This window comes from Balaenoptera borealis (assembly GCF_965194805.1).
Source record: "Balaenoptera borealis genome assembly, chromosome: 3".
In the NCBI taxonomy this organism is placed as follows: Eukaryota; Metazoa; Chordata; class Mammalia; order Artiodactyla; family Balaenopteridae; genus Balaenoptera; species Balaenoptera borealis.
The window spans coordinates 168,706,244-168,729,516 of NC_138866.1; the positions used below are offsets into that span (position 1 = coordinate 168,706,244).

General features: G+C 36.2%; 1 protein-coding gene across 2 annotated transcripts in view; it reads right to left on the reverse strand.

Moving 5' to 3' along the window:
• CCDC7 (coiled-coil domain containing 7) overlaps positions 1 to 23,273 on the reverse strand; it is a 324,264-nt gene that overhangs the window by 274,970 nt on the left and 26,021 nt on the right. For both annotated transcript variants that reach the window (XR_014242606.1, XM_082385250.1), the window contains exons 5-7: positions 4,082 to 4,102; positions 3,749 to 3,781; positions 2,051 to 2,214 (exon numbers count right to left, since the gene is read on the reverse strand). Coding sequence is in view for 1 of the 2 variants with exons in the window: in XM_082385250.1 (XP_082241376.1) it covers positions 2,051 to 2,214; positions 3,749 to 3,781; positions 4,082 to 4,102 (218 nt within the window). In the remaining variant the exon portion in view is untranslated. The remainder of the gene's footprint in view (positions 1 to 2,050; positions 2,215 to 3,748; positions 3,782 to 4,081; positions 4,103 to 23,273) is intronic.

The window sequence follows — 23,273 nt, forward strand, 5'->3', positions numbered from 1 at the left end:
ATTCATTGCAATTCCTATCAAGGTACCAATGACATTTTTCACAGAACAAATAATTCTAAAGTTTGTATGGAAACACAAAAAACCCAAAGAGCCAAAGCAATCTTGAGAAAGCTAGCAGTATCACGCTCAGTGATTTCAAACTATGCTACAAAGCTATAGTAATCAAAACAGTATGGTACTGGCACAAAAAGAGACACACAGATCAATGGAACAGAATAGAGAGCCCAGAAATGAACCCATGCTTATATGGTCAATTTTCTACAACAAAGGATGCAAGAATATACAATGGGGAAGAGACAGTCTCTTCAATAAACGGTGTTGGAAAAACTGGACAGCTACATGAAAAAGAATGAAACTAGACCTCTTTCTTACACCATATACAAAAATAAACTCAAAATGGATTAAAGACTTAAATATAAACCCTGAAACCATAAAAATGCTAGAAGAAACACAGGCAGTAAACTCTTTGACAGTGGTCTTAGTAATATTTTTTTGGATCTCTGTCCTCAGACAAAGGCAACAAAAGCAAAAATAAACATACGGAATTATATCAAACTAAAAAAAAAAAAGCTTTGCAAAACAAAACAAAAAGGCAACCTAATGAACGGGATAAGACATTCACAAATGATATATCTAGTAAGAGGCTAAAATTCAAAATATACAAAGAACTCATACAATAGCAAAAAAACAATTCAATTACAAATGGGCAGAGGACTTGAATAAATACTCTTCCAAAGAAGACATGCAGATGTCCAACAGGCACATGAAAAGAGGCTCAACATTGCTAATCATCAGGGAAATGCAAATCAAAAACCACAGTGAGAAATCACCTCCCAACTGTCAGAATGGTTATCATCCAAAAGACCAAAAAAATAACTGTGGGCAAGGATGTGCAGAAACGGGAACCCTCATGCACTGTTGACAGAAATGCAAACTGATGTAGCCACTATGGAAAACAGTATGGAGGTTCCTCAAAAAATTAAAAATAGTACTGCCATATGATCTAGTAATTCCAGTTCTGGGTATTTTTCCAGAGAAAACAAAAAAACTAATTCAAAAATATATATTCTCCCCAATGTTCATATGTTCATTGCAGCATTGTTTACAGTAACCAGGATATGAAAGTAACCATCAATAGATGAATGGATAAACAAAATGAGTTATATATATATATATACTTAGAACTAGAAAGCAGAATGGTGGTTGCCAGGGGCTGAGGGGGATTGGGGAAATGCGGTGATGTTGGTCAAAAAGTACAAACTTCCAGTTATAAGTTGAATAAGTTCTAAAGATCTAATGTTTAGAACATTAGCATGGTGTTTACTGTTCATAATACCATTGTATTGTATACCTGAAATTTGCTGAAAGAGTAGATCTGAAGTGTTCTCACCACAAGAAAAAATAACTATGGAGGTGCAAAAAAATCACTGAAGATATTCTATGATGATGATTTATTCATCTATTTAATTTCAAGACAGATAAACCTCAAATATCAAACATGAGTGTCAACAGATAATGGAAGTATTATTGTAATCATTCATCTGAATCTTCCTCCCACCTACCACAAAAAGGATTTTCTCAACTAAAAAGTACAAATTTATTCTTTGGAACATATCCCTGTCCCTATGCAATTTTTAATGATGGTGTTCTTGAACAATGAAATATTTCACTACACCTTAAATATATTATGGAAGCTACCTAATCAAACTAAGAGAAGAGTTTATAAGCCAGATATTTCAAAGCCAGCAGTGTCCAATAGAACTTTCAAACAATAGGCACATGTGGCTACTAGGCACTTGAAATGTGGCTAGTGTGACTAAAGAATTGGTTTTTTAATTAAATTTAATTGAATTTTAATTTTCATAGCCACATGTGCCTAGTCCCATTTCAAACTATTAAAAATTTCAAATAGGAACAAGCTGACTAGATCTTCTGATTTGATTTAGAAGCTCTATGTATAGTACAAAATCTGAACCACTATCTTCCATTCATTACTAATTATATACCTACTCTTACTGTTTAATTCTTTTAACTCTTACATTTTACTTACTTGGGTTTAGATGACATGTCTTTGAAGGAGAATTTAGACCCTTCTTTAAGGCGATTTTTCAGTTCTTCAAGTTTGTGCACCTGCTTTACTATTTGTGCAATGCTTAAACTGACTGTTTTATCAGGTGCTGGAAACTCTGCTGAAAAAGTTTGATCTTTACTTATCTAAAATAATAAAATTAGCCAGTTACTTAGGAAATACTCATTTTTCTCCCATACCTCAAAGAAATTTCATTATTTATCATATATAAATAAGTGTTGTATTATCTTATCTATCTATAGCTATAATCACATACTAATATTTCACAATATTAGTGAAATTATATGAGCAATTGCCTAGCAACAGAATTATAGCTAAGTGTTGGCTTTTACATGTCAGAGCTCAAATTCAATCTTCTCTTTATTATTTTAATATATAAGAATTTTAAGCAAGTTAAATAACAATTATAACAGGATCAGTTTAAGGCAATTCAAAATATTTAAAAGAGAACTCTAATCTTTATGATGGGAGGAAGAGCTGAAAAAAGAAAAGTAGTCAAGCCATAGTCTTAGGACACAGCAAAGAGAAATTCTAACATTAGGAATTTAAAACAGAGACTTCACTTTAGTAATGGTTACCTGAATGGGATTAAGATATAACAGCAGGAAGTAAGTACTGGGCAATGTACTGGAAGTCTGAGACTGTGGGATGCAGAACAAGTGGAAGGGAAGCAGAAGTTGTATGAATACTCTATGGACAAAGGCAAGATCCCTAATAAGAGGACATCAATCATAAACTGAACCTAAAAAGTGACACAGCAATCAGCTACAATTATCAATTTATTGCCTCTCATCTAAAATCCATTCTTCATTGTCCTGTTTATAGTAGTGGAACATTTCTATCTTGACAGGCAGCATGATGTTAACTTTTGTCAGCAGAGGGCCCTAGACACTAGAGGAGGAAGAAGCTTTTCTTCCAAGTTCTGTCATCTCTCTCTGTTTAATCCTAGGGCAGTACACAGTGTAACTAGTAGTACTCACCTCCAGCAAGTTTCAACAGCACCACCCCTATGGATGGTTTCCTGGCAAGGTCCCTGGCATGGCACATTCCCCACAGGCAGCTTCTCCCAGAACTTTAAGGACTAAACCACAAACATAGCCAAGGTAGAACTAGAATAATTCTCTAACTCACTAAGGCTATCCTGGAAATCATTCTGCTATATTAACAGCACACATAAAATCTTTTCCAAAATAAGGATAGAGACCAGTATTTCTCAAACTGGTGGCAAAGCATGTGAAAATAAAAGTATAAAAAACTCATTAAAATAACATTAAATTTAACGAAAACCAATATATAATTTTATGAATAAGCATATATCATATTATGCATGACTTTTTAAATACAGGAGAAATATTTAAGTTGATAAGTTTTCTCTTGCCACTTATTTACTATTTTATGTAAATTATGGAAAGAATAATAATTAAATTTCCATTTTTCAATTTTAGGAGAAAGAATGGGTCAAATTCAGAGTAGACCAGATACATGCAGGAGTATTGTATATAAATCACTAAGAAACATTTTAGTCTACCCATTTATTCCTTCTTTATCTAAATAAAAAGATTATAACCAATGGTTATTAAAATTTTTTAACTTATACCTCAAATTGGTTTTCAAATGAGATAAAATATTAACTTAATTAACAAGAAATGCTACACTTACCTCTTCCATCTGATTGACCTGTCGCTGAAACCACTTTAAATAAAAGAAGGAACAGGAAGGAAATAATATTGACAAGTCAATTTCTGCAGTGAAATAAATGAGTACGTGTGTGTGTGTGTGTGTGTGTGTATCAAATATTAGTCCTACACCAAACATCATTTTATCTTAGGGTTCAGAATGGGGCTAAGGCAACATGTAACTGAAACGTAAAATTTTTAAATATATATAGCAGCAAGTTTGGGAGTTATTTTTACTTCCTCAAAACTTAGAAAACTCTTTTTCACTTATATGTATTTCTGTATTAAATTTTAGTAGGCAATATATTGAACATACCTTAAAAAGAGATTCCAAAATCTGGAAAATAAAGTTTTAATGAAAACATTTAAAAATAAAATTCCTCACAACATATGATATAATAAAATATTTAATTCAAGTCTCTTGTAATTTTCAATCACCAAAATACACAAGTTTCTAAAATATAACTATAAATCTATAATCCAATCACAATATTTTTATATTTACAGTTTTTAGTACATCTTGCATAGATAACTTAGTTCTACAAAAGAAAAGAATTTTCCATTGTTACAGATCTACATTAAAAAAACCCAAAATAATTCACATATATGATTTCATCTATTTTCTTAATATAGGTAAGAAATAAAATTTAAGTTCTTCTCAGAAGAGCATTATTTTTTTTCATAGAGCTGAGAGTACAATAATGAAAAGCATTATCTTACGAACATTATTTCTTCAATATAACTTTGCTATGCTAAAAGGTCTAAGAATCAAGATATAAAATATTACACTACTACTTGATTTTTTAATGGAAAATGCAAAGAACTGGTTTGGGAGATTATGAGAGAAAATGAATATACAAAACCTATCACACGGTCCAAACTACCAATATTTACCATTTACAAAATGTAATGCTAAACTGATTACATTTGCCACAAAAAACAACCAAACCCACTCTATTACAACCAAATAAAAGTTTTGATTTACATTATTAAAGAAAAATTTTATTACATGCATTCAGGCAGAAGAAAAGTTGCTTAACTGAAAAAAATCAGGCTAGTCTAAATTTCTCTTCTTTGCCACTAACTCTAGATCAACAGTTCAAAAACTGTGACACCACAACCAAAAGCATCAGCATCACCTAAACAACCATATTTGTTAGTAATGCAGATTACCAGGCCCTGCCCCAGCCTACTGACTCCAAAGCTCTGGAAGTAGGACCAGTAATTTGTATTTAAACTATCTATCCCTCCAGTTGATTCCTTTGCATGCTAAAGTTTAAGAATCACTGCACTAAGTAATAAGAAAGCATAGGTCTAAGCAAAAAGGGCTGAGACCCTCAAGAAAACATACCACAGCAAATTAATGTCCACATCTGAAGGAAAATATTTTCAGGTGTATAAGGATTTAGAAAGTAATGTCCAATAAGGCATACTACCTTGCAATAAAGTCATTCTTTCCACTATCCGGAGAGATTCCAAGGTTCTCAAAATCTCCTTTCCTGTCTGGGAACGTAATGGGAATCCCTTGTATATATCAATTTATCCACTTATTGCAGTCAGGGTTCTACAATTACTTAAACCACTTAAAGCCTGGAGAACAGTGGCTTTCTTAACTACTGAACCATCAATAACACACCATCAATTACTACTGGTACTGCTGAATGTAGGACATTACTGATAAAAATAAGTGGAATATGAAAATTGACCAGAAGTGAGGAAAACCAACATTAGACACATAACACTAAACAGAAAAAAAATTCTATGATACTATGGAGCAACGTCTATAAAGTTCTTGGGGGAAATATTAAACCTCCATTCTAATTTTAAAGATATTATCATTTAAATGTGAAGCCAAAATGAAACTATTTTCAGGAATTCAGATTTAGAAACTATTTTACCACACATTCTAACCTAGCAAAACAAAAAGTTAATCTCAGAAAAGTGAACACAAGAAAAAACTATAAGCAAAGTAACAAGGAAATACCCCACTCTACAAAATTGTTGTTAATGGGGCTGGCATTTAATGTAGCTGTTATAAAAAGCTTCTTAAAGAGAAGATAGATAGCATAATGTTTAAAATTTAAAAAGGAAAATAATATTAATATGAAACTGATATACCAGATAGACACAGGGTGTCATAGAAGCCAAGGGAAGGGCACTTCAAGAACCAAATGGTCAACAACGTCAAATTTGCTGAGGTGTCAAGAAAGATGCACACTTGATTTAACACTATGGGAGTCATTACTATCTTCAGATGGCTAGTTCAATGGACACTGGGGGCAGAAGACAAACTGAAGTACAGATAAATGGGAGAAATATGAAGTAAGTATAAGAATATTTTTGAAGAGGACTGTGTGGGAAAAGGTAGAGCAATGTTGGGCAGTACTGGAAGGAAATATGCACTCAATGGAAGAATTTTATAAAACCTTGTTTAAAAGTCAACATTTTATTTTTTTATGATGTTAACATCCACAATCACATTCCCTGGATACTAAAAATTACTAAAAGGGTAGAATACGTCTTGATATTTTTATGGGCTATTTATATTTCCTCCTTTGCAAACACCTTTTTTATTTCCTTTGAGCATCTTTTATTGATTTACCTTATACTTATTGACAGGTAAATGTTATCTATATACTCTGGATTTCCTCTGTCTTATATATGTGATCTAAGTATTTTCCGCTATTTGAAACTTCTCCTGCACTTCTCTTTATGAATTTTTTACACAATAGAGGTTTTAATTTTAATATACTCAAATTTAGCAATCTTTCCCTTTATGACTTATATATTCTTCTGTAATTGTTCCTTGCTCCAGTTCATAACGACAGCCTCCTATATCTGTATCTAAATATGTTATTGCTTTTGATTTTTGTATACACTATAAAGAATAAACTTTTTTTACCTTATAAATAACCACTGTTCCAGGGCCATTTATTATGCTACTAATTCTCTATCATTAATAAAATTTTCCATATATAAAGGGGTCTATTTCTGAGCCTTTATTCAATTCCATTGGTCTATCTAAACTTGCACCAAAAGCACACAACCATAATTAATATAGCTTTCTAACAAGTCTTGGTATCTGCTAGGGCAAGTCCTCTCACCTGTTCTTTGTCTTCAGAACTCACTTGGTTATTCTTGGTCCATTTAACTTCTATATAAAATTCACAATCAGTTGCAAATTTCCACCAGAAAGATAAACCTATTGGGGGAATTAGGGAGTGATGACAGCAAAACTGGCTGTAGAGAGTCCCAAGGGCCTATCCTTCACAGAAACACTGAAGAAAAATAGAGCAAAAACTGTTACAAACAACTTTGTGAAAACTCTGGGAAACAGTGAAGGCTTTACAGGAGCCAAATAGTGATGGATCAAGAAAAATGCAGGTTAAACAGTCTAGGAGACCTTTGTGGCATTTAAACCTAGCCTTGCCCCACCCACTTCCCCAGAGCACTGGCAGTCTTAAAGACAGCAGCCTCCATTCCTGGTGTGGGTATATATTATAGTTCTGGAGGAAAAAGAGGAATTGTGTTTTTCTGTTTTGTCCTGTCTACAGGTTCCTTGAAGGACTTGTAGCTTTTACCTTTGTTTCATCTCAGAACTCTCTCAGGGCAGAAAACCAGCAAAGTGGAGAGTATTCCGCAAAAAAACTGAAAGGTAGTTAAACAAGCCACTGCTCCCTGGAGAAAATGATTATAGTTGAGGCAAACAATATACATGTCAAAGCCTAGAAGGAAAAACTGGAGAGAGTTACTTTGGAAAAATAAGGATTTTGAAATTCCCATATATTAGGGGCAATCTAGTAAGCTGCACACTTGCCCAGGGCAGGACTCATGCTCAGAAAATATAGTAGACACTAAACTTTCACTTCTGCCTGGTCTTTAGCTCCACACAAGTAGAAAATGAAGGCTAAGGCAGATCTGTAAACAGCCTGGCTAAGTTTTAAAGAAGTGCCTCAAAACAGAGCCAGTCTTCAAATACCAGGAGAATATTTTTTTCCTCCTTTTCTTTATGTTTTTGTGGCTCCAGGCACCTAAGGAAATCTCTGTCAAACCCACTAATTGACCACATCTATAGGAACAGAAACCTGAGAGATGAACACAACAAAAACTACAAACTTGAAGAATAAATAGTTTAGATTTCTATTTTCCAATTTGGCATGTAAGGAGCCTAGATTCACCACACTGTCCTAACAACTAAAAAGCTGAACAAATTAAAAATCAACAAATCTTCTTAAATCTATCACAGAACTAAAGTCACAGAGCAAAAAACATGGCCCCCAAAATTGGAGAGACAGGCAATACAGGAGAAGAGAGAGAGAAAGGACCAGAGAAAATATTTGAAGAGATTAGAGTCAAAAACTTCCCTAACATGGGAAGGGAAACAGCCACCCAAATCCAGAAAAAGCAGAGAGTACCATACAGGATAAACCCAAGGAGAAACACACCAAGACGTATAGTAATCAAACAGCAAAAAATTAAAGACAAAGAAAAATTATTGAAAGCAGCAAGGGAAAAACAACAAATAACATACAAGGGAACTCCCATAAGGGTAAGAGCTGATTTCTCAGCAGAAACTCTACAGGCCAGAAGGGAGTGGCATGACATATTTAAAGTGATGAAAAGGAAGAACCTACAACCAAGATTACTCTACCCAGCAAGGATCTTATTCAGATTCGATGGAGAAATCAAAGGCTTTACAGACAAGCAAAACCTAAGAGAATTCAGTACCACCAAACCATCCCTACAACAAATGCTAAAGGAACTTCTCTAAGTGGGAAACACAACAGAAGAAAAGGACCTACAAAAACAAACCCAAAACAATTAAGAAGATGGTAATAGGAACATACATATCGATAACTACCTTAAACATGAATGGATTAAATACTCCAACCAAAAGACACAGGCTCGCTGAATGGATACAAAAACAAGACCCATCTATATGCTGTCTACAAGAGATCCACTTCAGACCTAGGGACACACACAAACTGAAAGTGAGGGGATGGAAAAAGATATTCCATGCAAATGGAAATCAAAAGAAAGCTGGCGTAGCAATACTCATATCAGATAAAATAGACTTTAAAATAAAGACTATTACAAGAGACAAGGAAGGACACTACATACTGATCGAGGGATCAATCCCAGAAAAAGATATAACAATTATAAATATATATGCACCCAACATAGGAGCACTTCAATACATAAGGCAACTGCTAACAGCTATAAAAGAGGAAATCGACAGTAACAGAAAAGTAGTGGGGGACTTTAACACCTCACTTACACCAACGGACAGTTCATCCAAACAGAAAATTAATAAGGAAACACAAGCTTTAAATGACACAATAGACCAGATAGATTTAATTTATATTTGTAGGACATTCCTTCCAAAAACAGCAAACTACACTTTCTTCTCAAGTGCGCACGGAACATTCTCCAGGATAGATCACATCATGGGTCACAAATCAAGCCTCAGTAAATTCTTAAAAATTGAAATCAGGGCTTCCCTGGTGGCGCAGTGGTTGAGAATCTGCCTGCTACTGCAGGGGGCACGGGTTCGGGCCCTGGTCTGGGAAGATCCCACATGGCGCGGAGCGGCTGGGCCCGTGAGCCACAATTGCTGAGCCTGCACGTCTGGAGCCTGGGCTCCACGACAAGAGAGACCACGATAGTGAGAGGCCCACGCACCGCGATGAAGAGTGGCCCCCGCTTGCCACAACTAGAGAAAGCCCTCGCACAGAAACGAAGACCCAACGCAGCCATAAATAAAACAAATAAAATGAAACTTTAAAAAAAAAATTGAAATCATATCAAGCACCTTTTCTCACCACAACACTATGAGATTAGAAATCGATTACAGGGGAAAAACATAAAAAACACAAACACATGGAGGCTAAACAATACGCAACTAAATAACCAAGAGATCACTGAAGAAATCAAGGAGGAAATCAAAAAATACCTAGAGACAAATGACAGTGAAAACACGATGATCCAAAACCTATGGGATGCAGCAAAAGCAGTTCTAAAGAGGGTAGTTAACAGCAATACAAGCCTACCTCAAGAAACAAGAAAAATCTCAAATAAACAATCTAACCTTACACGTAAAGGAACTAGAGAAAGAAGAACAAACAAAACCCGAAGTTAGCAAAAGGAAAAAAATCATACAGATCAGACCAGAAATAAATGAAATAGAAACAAAGAAAACAATAGCAAAGATCAATAAAACTAAAAGCTGGTTCTTTGAGAAGATAAACAAATTGAAAACCCATTAGCCAGACTCATCAGGAAAAAAGGGAGAAGACTCAAATCAATAGACTCAGAAATGAAAAAGGAGAAGTAACAACAGACACTGCAGAAATACAAAGGATGATAAGATATTACTATAAGCAACTATATGCCAATAAATGGACAACCTGAAAGAAATGGACAAATTCTTAGAAAAGCACAACCTTCCGAGACTGAACCAGGAAGAAATAGAAAATATAAACAGACCAATCACAAGCACTGAAATTGAGACTGCAATTAAAAATCTGCCAACAAACAAAAGTCCAGGACCAGATGGCTTCACAGGTGAATTCTATCAAACATTTAGAGAAGAGCTAACACCTATCCTTCTCAAACTCTGCCAAAATATAGCAGAGGGAGGAACGCTCCCAAACACATTCCATGAGGCCACCATCAACCTGATACCAAGACCAGAAAAAGATATCACAAAGAAAGAAAACTACAGGCCAATATCACTGATGAACATAGATGCAAAAATCCTCAACAAAATACTAGCAAACAGAATCCAACAACACATTAAAAGGATCATACACCATGATCAAGTCGGATTTATCCCAGGAATGCAAGGATTCTTCAATATACGCAAATCAATCAAAGTGATACACCAAATTAACAAACTGAAGAATAAAAACCATATGATCATCTCAATAGATGCAGAAAAAGCTTTTGACAAAATTCAACACCCATTTATGATAAAAACTCTCCAGAAAACTGGAATAGAGGGAACCTACCTCAACATAATAAAGGCCATATATGACAAACCCACAGCAAACATCATTCTCAGTGGTGAAAAACTGAAAGCATTTCCTCTAAGATCAGGAACAAGACAAGGATGTCCACTCTCACCACTTTTATTCAACATAGTTTTGGAACTCCTAGGCATGGCAAACATCATTCTCAGTGGTGAAAAACTGAAAGCATTTCCTCTAAGATCAGGAACAAGACAAGGATGTCCACTCTCACCACTTTTATTCAACATAGTTTTGGAACTCCTAGCCACGGCAAACAGAAGAAAAAGAAATAAAAGGAATACAAATTGGAAAAGAAGAAGTAAAACTGTCACTGTTTGCAGATGACATGATACTATAAAAAAGAATCTTAAAGGTGTCACCAGAAAAACACTAGCGCTAATCAATGAATTTGGTAAAGTCACAGGATACAAAATTAAGGCACAGAAATCTCTTGCATTCCTATACACTAATGATGAAAAATCTGAAAGAGAAATTAAGGAAGCACTCCCATTCACCACTGCAACAAAAAGAATAAAATACCTAGGAATAAACCTACCTAAGGAGACAAAAGACCTGTATGCAGAAAAGTGTAAGACACTAATGAAAGAAATTAAAGATGATACAAACAGATGGAGAGATATACCATGTTCTTGGATTGGTAGAATCAATATTGTGAAAATGACTATACTACCCAAAGCAATCTACAGATTCAAGGCAATCCCTATCAAATTGCCATTGGCATTTTTTACAGAACTAGAACAAAAAATCTTAAAATTTGTATGGAGACACAAAAGACCCCGAATAGCCAAAGCAGTCTTGAGGGAAAACAACGGAGCTGGAGGAATCAGACTCCCTGACTTCAGACTATACTACAAAGTTACAGTAATCAAGACAATATGGTACTGGCACAGAAACAGAAATATAGATCAATGGATCAATGGAACAGGATAGAAAGCCCAGAGATAAACCCACACACCTATGATCAACTAATCTATGACAAAGGAGGCAAGGATATACAATGGAGAAAAGACAGTCTCTTCAATAAGTGGTGCTGAGAAAACTGGACAGTCACATGTAAAAGAATGAAATTAGAACACTCCCTAACACCATACACAAAAATAAACTCAAAATGGATTAGAGACCTAAATGTAAGACCGGACACTATAAAACTCTTAGAGGAAAACATAGGAAAAACGCCTTTGACATAAATCACGGCAACATCTTTTTTGAGCCACTTCCTAGAGTAATGAAAATAAAAACAAAAATAAACAAATGGGACCTAATGAAACTTAAAAGCTTTTTCAAAGCAAAAGAAACTACAAACAAGACGAAAAGACAACCCTCAGAATGGGAGAAAATATTTGCAAATGAATCAACGGACAAAGGATTAATCTCCAAAATATATAAACAGCACATGCAGCTCAATATTAAAAAAACAAACAACCCAATCCAAAAATGGGCAGAAGACCTAAATAGACATTTCTCCAAAGACATACAGATGGCCAAGAAGCACATGAAAAGCTGGTCAACATCACTAATTATTAGAGAAATGCAAATCAAAACTACAATGAGGTATCACCTCACACCAGTTAGAATGGGCATCATCAGAAAATGTACAAACAACAAATGCTGGAGAGGGTGTGGAGAAAAGGGAACCCTCTTGCACTGTTGGTGGGAATGTAAATTGATACAGCCACTATGGAGAACAATATGGAGGTTCCTTAAAAAACTAAAAATAGAATTACCATATGACCCAGCAATCCCACTACTGGGCATATACCCAGAGAAAACCATAATTCAAAAAGACACATGCACCCCAATGTTCATTGCAGCACTATTTACAATAGCCAGGTCATGGAAGCAACCTGAATGCCCATTGACAGACGATGGATAAACAAGATGTGGTACATATACAGAATGGAATATTACTCAGCCATAAAAAGCAAAGAAATTGGGTCATTTGTAGAGACGTGGATGAATCAAAAGACTGTCATACTTAGTGAAGAAAGTCAGAAAGAGAGAAACAAATATCATATATTAACGCATATGTGTGGAACCTAGAAAAACGGTACAGATGAACCAGTTTGCAGGGATGAAATTGAGACACAGATGTAGAGAACAAACGTATGGACACCAAGGGGGGAAAGCGGCAGGGGGGGTGGGGTGTTGGTGTGATGAATTGGGAGATTGGGATTGACATACATACACTAATATGTATAAAATGGATAACTAATAAGAACCTGCTGTATACAAAAATAAATAAAATAATATTCAACAAAATAAACAGAAAGTTTAATAAAACAATATATAAAATAGAAAAATTTTAAAAATAAAAAAAAGCTAAAGGAAATCAAACACAAGGAATTAAAGGAAACAAGGAGCAACGTTACAACAAATATCCATAAAGATATAGAAATTATTAAAAGGAACCCAAAAATTCTAGAAATGAAAATTTCAATAACTGAACAAAAGGAACAATAACTGAAATAAAAATTTCTCTAGAGGTTTTAACAGCATGTTTGAGCAAATAAAGAAAGAAACAATGAATTTAAAGGCAGGTCAGTTGTAATTATCCAGTGTGAGGAGAAGAAAAAAAAAAGAAATAAAGGAAAAAAGAAACAGTGCTGGGCTTCCCTGGTGGGGCAGTGGTTGAGAATCTGCCTGCCAGTGCAGGGGACGCGGGTTCGAGCCCTGGTCTGGGAAGATCCCACATGCCACGGAGCAACTCGGCCCGTGAGCCACAATTACTGAGCCTGTGCATCTGGAGCCTGTGCTCGGCAACGAGAGGCCGCGATAGTGAGAGGCCCGTGCACCGTGATGGGAAGAATGGCCCCCGCACCGTGATGAAGAGTGGCCCCCACTTGCCACAACTAGAGAAAGCCCTCGCACAGAAACGAAGACCCAACACAGCCATACATACATACATACATACATACATAAATAAAAAGAATGTAAGCAGACAAGAATAGCATTAAAAAAATTTTTTTTAATTAAAAAATAAATTTATAAAAAAAAAAAAAAAGAAACAGTGCTTAAGAGACCTATGGAACATCATCAAGTATACCAATATACATATAATAGGAGTTCCATAACAGGAGAGAGAAAAGAGGGCAGAATGGATATTTGAAGAAATAATGAGTAATAATTCCCAAATTTGAGAAAAGATATGGAGCTACATGTCAAAATCCTAGTATAGAATAAATATGAGAAGATCCACACCAAAACACATTATAATCAAACTGTTGAAAGTCAAACACAAATAGAGAAGTTGAAAGCAGCCAGAGAAAAGTGAAATGATACGTACAAGGAATCTTCAACAAGATTAACAGCTCATTTCTCCTCAGAAACCATGGAGAGCAGTAGACAATGGGTCAAGATATTTTAAGTGCAATTAATGGGGAAAAAAAAGCTATATACAAGTTACATACCTGGAAAAATTATCATTCAAAATCAAGGAGAATTTAGGACATTTCCCAATTTTTTTTAAAAACTGAGAAAGTTTGTCACTAGATTTGCCATACAAGAAATGCTAAAATGAAAGCTGTATGAAGAAATAAAAACATTGTTACAGATAACTATGTACTTAAATATAAAATACAAAAAAAACGTTTTTGGTTTCTAAACCCTTTTTCCTGTACAAAAGACGAAAGCATAAATCAATAATTATATATCTTATGTTAATAAACACAACATATAAAGATCTAATTTATGACAATAACTAAAAGGGGGAAGATGAAGATATATAGGAAAAGAGATTTTCTATAATTTTGAAGTTAAATTAGTTTTTATTCAAACTATACTAACTTTACAATGTTAGTTGTAACACTAAGATAACCATTAAGTAAATAATTTTTAAACATACAAAAGAAGGAAGTGAGAAGGGAATCAAAACAGTATACTACCAAAAAAAAAGTCAATTAAATGAAACAAAGGGAAATAAAGGAGGAAAAAAGTTGAAAAAAAAAGTATGACATAAAGAAAATAAGTAGCAAAACTGCATAAATTAATACTTCCTTGTAGGTAGTTACTTTAAATAGAGATTAAGCTCTGAAATCAAAAAGCAGAGATTGACCAAACTAATTTTTTTAATGATTTAACTATATGTTGTCTACAAGAGACTCACTCTAGATCCAAAGATACAAATAGGTTGAAAGTCAAAGGATGGATGAAGATATTCTATACAAACAGTAAGCAAAAACAAGCTAGCAGGATAATAAAAATATAAGACAAAATACTGTTTGTCAAAAACTCTTGCAGGAAGCAAAGAATGACATTACATATTGATAAAAAGGATTGATTCATCATGAAAATATAACAGTTGTAAATATATATGCCCCAAACAAGTCACAAAATATGTGAAGCAGACATCAGCAGAACTGAAGGAAGAAATACAGTTCTACAATAATAATCAAAAGGATCAATACCTCACTTTCAATAATGGAAAGAACATCCAGATAGAAGAACAATAAGGAATTGGAGGACTTGAACAACACTAGACCAACTAAATCTAACAGATATATATATACACACATATATATATACACACACACAGAACATTCCACCCAACAACAACAAAATACACATTCTTCTGAAGAGCACATGGAATATTCTCCAGAATAGACCACCTGTTTAGTCACACAAAAAAAGTCTCAATACATTTAAAAGAGTGAAAGCATACAAAGTATCTTCTCTGACCACAGTGGTATAAAGCTAGCATCAATAACAAAAGAAAAACTGAAAAATTCACAAGTATGTGGAAATTAAACAGACTCTTAAACAACTAATGGAACAAAGAACACATGAGGGAAAGTTTTAAACAAATTTAGTTTACTTTTTAAATTGGGCAGAAGATTGGACCAGACATTTTTCCAAAGAAGATATACAGATAGCCAAAAAATATATGAAAAGATGCTCAACATCACTAATTACCAGGGAAATGCAAATCAAAATCACAATAAGATAACACCTCACATCTGTTAAAATGGATATCATCAAAAAGACAACAAATAACAAGTGCTGGCAAGAATCTGGAGAAAAGGGATCCCTTGTACACTTTGGTCGGAATGTAAATTGTTGCAGCCACTACAGAAAATAGTATGGAGGTTCCTCAAAATTTTTAAAGATAGAAATACTGTATGATCCAACAATTTCACTTCTGGGTATTCATCACAAGGAAAGGAAAACACCATCCCCAAAATATATAAACACCCCCATGTTCACTGCAGCATTATTTACCTTAGCCAAGATATGGAAACAACTAAGTAAACAGATAAAGGAAACATGAGATATAATATTACTTGGCCATAAAAAAGAATGAAATCTTGCCATCTTTAACAACATAGATGGATCTTGAGGACATTATGATACATTAAAAATTCAGACACAGAGAAACAAATTATCATATAATCTCACTTATATGTGGAATCTGAAAAAAAAAAACAAGCTTATAGATACAAAGAACAGATTGGTGATTGTCTGAGGTGGGGGTTGGGAGGTAGGTAAAACAGGTAAAGATGATCAAAGGGTACTAACTTTCAGCTGTAAAATAAATAAGTCATGGAAATGTAATGTACACCACGGTGATGACAGTTAATTATCCCTTACTGCAATTTGAAAGTTGCTAAAAGAGCAAATCTTAAAAGTTCTCATGACAAGAAAAAAAATGTACCTATGGATGATACTGTATGTTAACTAGACTTGTCCTGGTGATCACTTAGCAATATTTACAAATATAGAATAATTATGTTGTACACCTGAAACTAATATAAGGCTATATGTCAGTTATATCTCACCAGAACAACAAACTGGCAAACCTTTAACTATACTAAGAAAACAGAGAAAAGACTCAAATTACTAAAATCAGAAATTAAAGTGGAGACATTACTACTGATCTTTTTTTGTTGTTGTTGTTGGCTGCACTGGGTCTTTGTTGCTGCGCATGGGCTTTCTCTAGTTGTGATGAGCTGGGGCTACTCTTCATTGTGGTGCACGGGCTTCTCATTGTGGTGGCTTCTCTTAATGTGGAGCAAGGGCTCTAGGCGCATGGCCTTCAGTAGTTGCAGCACGTGGGCTCAGTAGTTGTGGCTCACGGGCTTAGTTGCTCTGCAGCATGTGGGATCTTCCCGGACCAGGGATCGAACCCGTGTCCCCTGCATTGGCAGGTGGGTTCTTAACCACTGTGCCACCAGGGAAGTTCCCACTACTGATCTTAAAGGAATAAAAAAGTATTATAAGAGAACACTTTGAACAATTATATGCCAACAAATTGGATAACCTAGATGAACAAATTCCTGGAAATACACAAAATACCAAAATTGACTCAAGAAGAAATAGAAAATGTGAACAGACCTATTAAAAAGTAAAGATAATGAATAAGTAATCAAAAAACTATCAACAATGAAAAGCCCAAGATGAGATGGTTTCACTAGTGAATTCCATCAAACATTTAAAGAATTGACACAAATCCTTTTCAAACTCTTCCAAAAAGAAAGAAGATGAAGGAACAATTCCTAACTCATTCTACGTGGCAAGCATTACTGTGAGGCCAAAGCCATACACGTATGAAATGGACGAAGGCAAGAACAAGCCCTGAGGTGACAGACTGGAATTGAAGATGACTGTGAGAACTCCAGATTTCTAAATATATCTATTCATGTATATATGTATGTATATGTACACTTTATATATGTGTAGGAATATGTGTGTATGAAATATGTATATGTATATGCATATGTGTGCATACTTGCATGCATTTCCTAGGTCTGTCTACTGAAAGGGAATAGAAGCAAAGACACTCCAGGATCAAAGGGCACAATGAACCATCAGATCGTGGTTTCTATTACCATTACCCCTTAAAACGAAACAAGGCTCCATCAGCAAGATGGCAAATAGGAAGCCAAGATCTTTCTTCCCCCACAAAGACAGGGAGTTAAAATCAAACAAACCAAATGCCTCTGTCAGAAACAAGTTAAAAGGTGTTGCACCCCAGGCAAGGACAAAACCAAGCGCACCAAAGCCCAGTCGGAAAAGTTTTTGACACTCTCCACTTTAACGTGGGAGAGCCCCTCCCTACTCCAACTTCAGCACAATTGGGACAAAATCCCCAACTTCCATCTTCCCCTTGGGGATGAAAAGAAATAGAACACACGTCCAGCATTCTGACATTTAGGGGAGCTGCCTAAGGGACTGTTTTTTCCCTTTCATGTATCCAAGTACTGACGGGAGGAGGGTGCTAGGTTGAGGATCTCTGAGAACAAAGACCATCAACCATGCACCAGAGTCTGCAGTACCTAAGACAGACCAGTAGAGCACCAGTACTGTGATTTACAACAGCATCAGAGAGGCTGCAATATCAGAGAGACACCAGGGGGAGTGCCTGAAATGAAACCTACAAACCTCTTCTAATAGATTATATGCACAAGCCAAAAGGGAATAGCTACCCCAAAAAGGTTTGAGAGGGCTCCAGAATCCAAATAGGCTGAGCAAGAAAAGTCCTCCCTATAGAAAATGAAACCACAAAGTCTTGGAGAATTGGCTGATTCTACAGTTGCCAAAATCCCAACAAAAAATAAAAAGACATACAAAGAAAAGGGGAGCCATAACACATTCAAAGAAACAAATCTCTAGAAACTAGCCTTAAAGAAACAGATATATGAATTGCCAAAAACAAAAAGTTCAAAATTTTCATCATAAGAATGTGTAATGAGTTAAAAGAGAATACAGACAGACCACTAAACAAAATCAGGAAAATGATGCATGAACAACATGAGAATATCAACCAAAAAACCCCAGAAACTATGAATAAAACAAAACAGAAATTCTGAAACTAAAGAATACAATAACTGAATTGAAAAATTTGTTCCAGGGACTCATCATAAGACTTGACCAGGTAGAAGAAAGAATCAGCAAACTCAAAGACAAGACCTCCAAAATTACTGAGGAAGAAAAAGAAAAAGAAAAGAAAAATGAAGAGAATCTAAGGTATTTATGGGATATCATGAAGCAGAACAATACAAACTCATGAAAATACAAGAAAAAGAAAGAAAGGGACAGAAAACTTACTTGAAGAAACAATGACTGAAAATTTCCAATTCTGAGGTGAGAAATAGACATACAAATTCAAGTAACTTAAAGAACTCCAGATAGAAAAATATCTAAAGAGATCTACACCAAGATACATCACGAACTGTCAAAAGTCACAAAGAGACAGAGAATTTTGAAAACGGCAAGAGAAAACTGACTCATAACATACAAGTAAGTTCCTAACAGATCATCACAGACTTCTAACCAGAAAGCTTTCAGACTAGAAGGGAAAGAAACAATATATTCAAAGTACTGAAAGAAAAAATTGCCAAAAATACTAGATGTCGTACAACTGTCCTTCAAAAATGAGGGAGAAATCAAGACTGTTCCAGAAAAATACTGTTGAGGGAGTTTATCACCACTAGACCTTCCCTACAAGAAAGGCTGAAGAGAGTCCTACAAACTGAAGAGAAAGAACAATAAACATCAATACAAAAACCATATGAAAATAGAGCATTCCCTGGTAAAGGTAAATATATCAACAAATACAGAATCCTAGAGTATTGTAAAGCAAGTGAGTAAATCACTTATAAATCTGATACAGAATATTTATTAAGAAGTATAAAAACTAGTTATACATTTATATTCATGGAAATGCAATTTAAAAAGAGGTAACTTGGGCTTCCCTGGTGGCACAGTGGTTGAGAATCTGCCTGCCAATGCAGGGGACACGGGTTCAAGCCCTGGTCTGGGAGGATCCCACATGCCACAGAGCAACTGGGCCCGTGAGCCGCAACTGCTGAGCCTGCGCATCTGGAGCTTGTGTTCTGCAACAGGAGAGGCCGCGACAGTGGGAGGCCCACACACCACGATGAGGGGTGGCCCCCGCTCAGCGCAACTAGGGAAAGCCCTCACACAGAAACGAATACCCAACACAGCCAAAAATAAATTAAATACATAAAAAAATAAATTTAAAAAAATAAAAAAATAAAAAGAGGTAACTATCATCAGTAACAAAGTAGGAGGCAAGGGTGTAAACTAGTAGAGTTTTTATATGCAACTGAAGTTAAATATAATCTGTTTAAAAGAGATCATTATAACTTTACAAAGTTTTATGTAATTGCAATGGTAACCACAAAAGAAGTATCTATAGAATATACATAAAGGTAAATGAGAAGGTAATCAAAAAATGTCATTACAAAAATCAACAAGGGCTTCCCTGGTGGCGCAGTGGTTGAGAATCTGCCTGCCAATGCAGGGGACACGGGTTCGAGCCCTGGTCTGGGAAGATCCCACATGTCGCGGAGCAACTAGGCCCGTGAGCCACAATTACTGAGCCTGCGCGTCTGGAGCCTGTGCTCCGCAATGGGAGAGGCTGCAACAGTGAGAGGCCCGTGCACCGCGATGAGGAGTGGCCCCCGCTTTTCACAACTAGAGAAAGCCCTCACACAAAAACGAAGACCCAACACAGCCATAAAGAAAGAAAGAAATAAAATTTTTTAAAAAATCAACAAAACACAAAGGAAGAGAGCAAGAGAGGAAAAGAGGAACAAAACAGCTACGAGATGAGCAGAAAACAATTAGCAAAATGGCAATAGTAAGACTTTCTCTGTCAGTTATTATAGTAAATGTAAATGAATTAAATGCACCAATTAGAGAACAAAGATTAGCTGAATTTTTTTTTTTTTTTTAAATCCAACAATATGCTGCCTGGAAGAGACTCACTTTAGATTTCAGGACTCACACATGCTAAAAGTGAAAGGCTGTAAGAAGATATTCCATGCAAACAGGAACCTAAAGAGAGCAAGAATAGCCATTCTTATGTCAAACAAAATAGAGTTTAAGACAAAAAACTGTTGAAAGGACAAAGAATGACATTATATAATGATAAAAGGGTCAATTCAACAGTAAGAAATAACAATTTTAGGGACTTCCCTGGTGGTTCAGTGGTTCAGGCTCCACGCTTCCACTGCAGAGGGAGGGGGTTCAATCCCTGGTTGGGGAACTAAGATCCTGCATGCTGCACAGCATGGTCAAAGTGAAATAATAATAATAAAAATTATAAATATATGTACCTAACATTAGAATACTCAAATAAATGAAGCAAACAATAAGAAAACTGAAGGGAGAAACAGACAACAACACATAATGAGAGGAGATTTCAATACTCCACTTTCAGTTACGGATAGATCAATCAGACAGAATAGCAATAAGAAAACAGAGGACATAACAATATTATAAGCTAAATACACATTACAAACATATACAGAACACTCCACCCAACAACAAAAAATACATGTTCTTCTCAAGCACACATGGAACATTCTCCAAGATAGATCACATGTTAGAACACGGAACAAGTTTTAACAAATTTAAGACACTGGGGATTTCCCTGGTGGTCCAGCGGGTAAGACTCCACACTCCAAAGGAAAGCCCGGGTTCGATCCCTGGTCAGGGAACTAGATCCCAAATGCATGCCGCAACTAAGAGTTCTCATGCCACAACTAAGAGACTGCTTGCCACAACTAAAAGATGCCGCATGCCGCAACAAAGATCCCTGGTGTCATAACTAAGACTCAGTGCAGCCCAAATAAATAAATAAATAAATATTTTTAAAAAATACAATGAAAATCATATAAAATACCTTCTTGAACACATGAAATAAAACTAGAAATCAATGGCAGAAAGAAAACAGGAAAATCCACAAATATGTGTGAACTAAACAACATGCTCATAAACAAACCAGGTTTCGAAGAAAAAACTCACAAAAGAATTTAGAAAGTATACAGAGTCAAATGAAAACACAAAGTACCAAAACTTATAGGATTCATCAAAAGCTGCACTAAGATAAAGTTTATAGTGGTGACTGTTTACATTAAAAAAGAATTTCTCAAAACAACAACCTAACGTTACACCCAAAGGAACAATAAAAAGAGGAACAAACTGAACATAAAATGGGCAGAAAGAAGGAAATAATAAATGTTAGAGCAAAGTTAAAAGAAATAGAGGAAAGAAAAAAAAATCAATGAAAACAAGAGCTGATTTTTTGAAGAGTGACAAAAGTGACAAGCCCTTGGCTAGATTAAGCAGAAAAGGGAGAAGACAAATAACTAAAATTAGAAATGAAAGAGCAGATATTACAATGATGTCCACTGAAAGACAAAAGTTCATAACAGACTACTATGAACAATTATCTGCCAAATTATTGAATAACCCAGAAGAAATGGATAAATTCTTAGATAAATAGAACCTACCAAGAACAAACCATAAAAAAATAAAAAATCTGAAAAGACCTATATCACTAATGAGGAGATTGAAACAAGAGGCAAAACCTCCCAACAATAACAACAACAAAAACCCAGAACCAGGGAGGAGTCAAAATGGCAGTGTGGGAAGATGCCAAGTTAGCATCTCCCCACAACTAGTGTGCCCGCCAGCCGCTGGTGAGGGACCCTGATGTCCAACTAGACGGGAGGAACCCCCAAGTGAACTGGTAGGATATGGGGGGACTGAAGGGGGGAGAAGTGGAGGCCAGACAGGATTGGCGCCCCTGAGGCCAGGGAGATCAAGCAAGGCAGGTGGGAGGGGCCTTCCGGGAGGAGCAGGAGAGGAGTGGAGGGCAACTGCCTCACCCACAGGAACGGGGAGCCTACTGAGCTACCACTCCAGTCCCCTGCCCTCCAAGGCCCTCCCCTCCCCCCCAGCGGCATTGGTCCTGGGGGCATAGGAAGGAGGCCGAAGCGAGAACAGGAGAGGCAGGTGGGAGGGGCCCTCCAATAGGAGCAGGAGAGGAGCAGAGGGCGATTGCCCTGCCCACTCAGGCCTGGGGAGCATGCTGGGCTCCCAGGTGAGGCCCCCCGCCCTCTGAGACCATGGATGGGGGACACGCCTGGGCCCCTTCTGTTCCTGGAGCCTAAGCCCCACTGCCCACAGTCCCCAGGGCCTTTTCCAGCCACATGGATCCTAACCATATGCCCCGCCCACCACCCAAACCTCGCCCTTGCTTAGGCCCTGCCCTCCACAGCCAAGGCCTTTCCCCCCCTTTTCTTTTCCCTCTTCCTCTTTTTTACTGTTGTGGTACTGATGAAGCTGCTGGTTGTTGATTTATCTATATTTTTATTTTTATATTCTTTCTAACATATCTATTAGTTTCCTAGTCTAATTTTATTTTTTACTTTGTAATTGTTCTTTTTTGTTTTTGGCACCCCACACGGCTTGCGGGACCTTAGTTCACGAGCCAGGGGTCGGGCCAAAGCTCCTGCGGTGGGAGGTCCAAGCCCGAACCACTGGGCTAACAGACAACCTCAGACCCCAGGGAATATTCATCAGAGTGAGGTCTCACAGAGGTCCTCATCTCAGCACCAAGACCCAGCTTTACCCAATAGCCTACAAACTCCAGTGCTGGAAGTCTCAGGACACACAACCAGTAAGACAGGAACACAATCCCCCACATTAAAAAAAAAAAAAAAAAAAAAA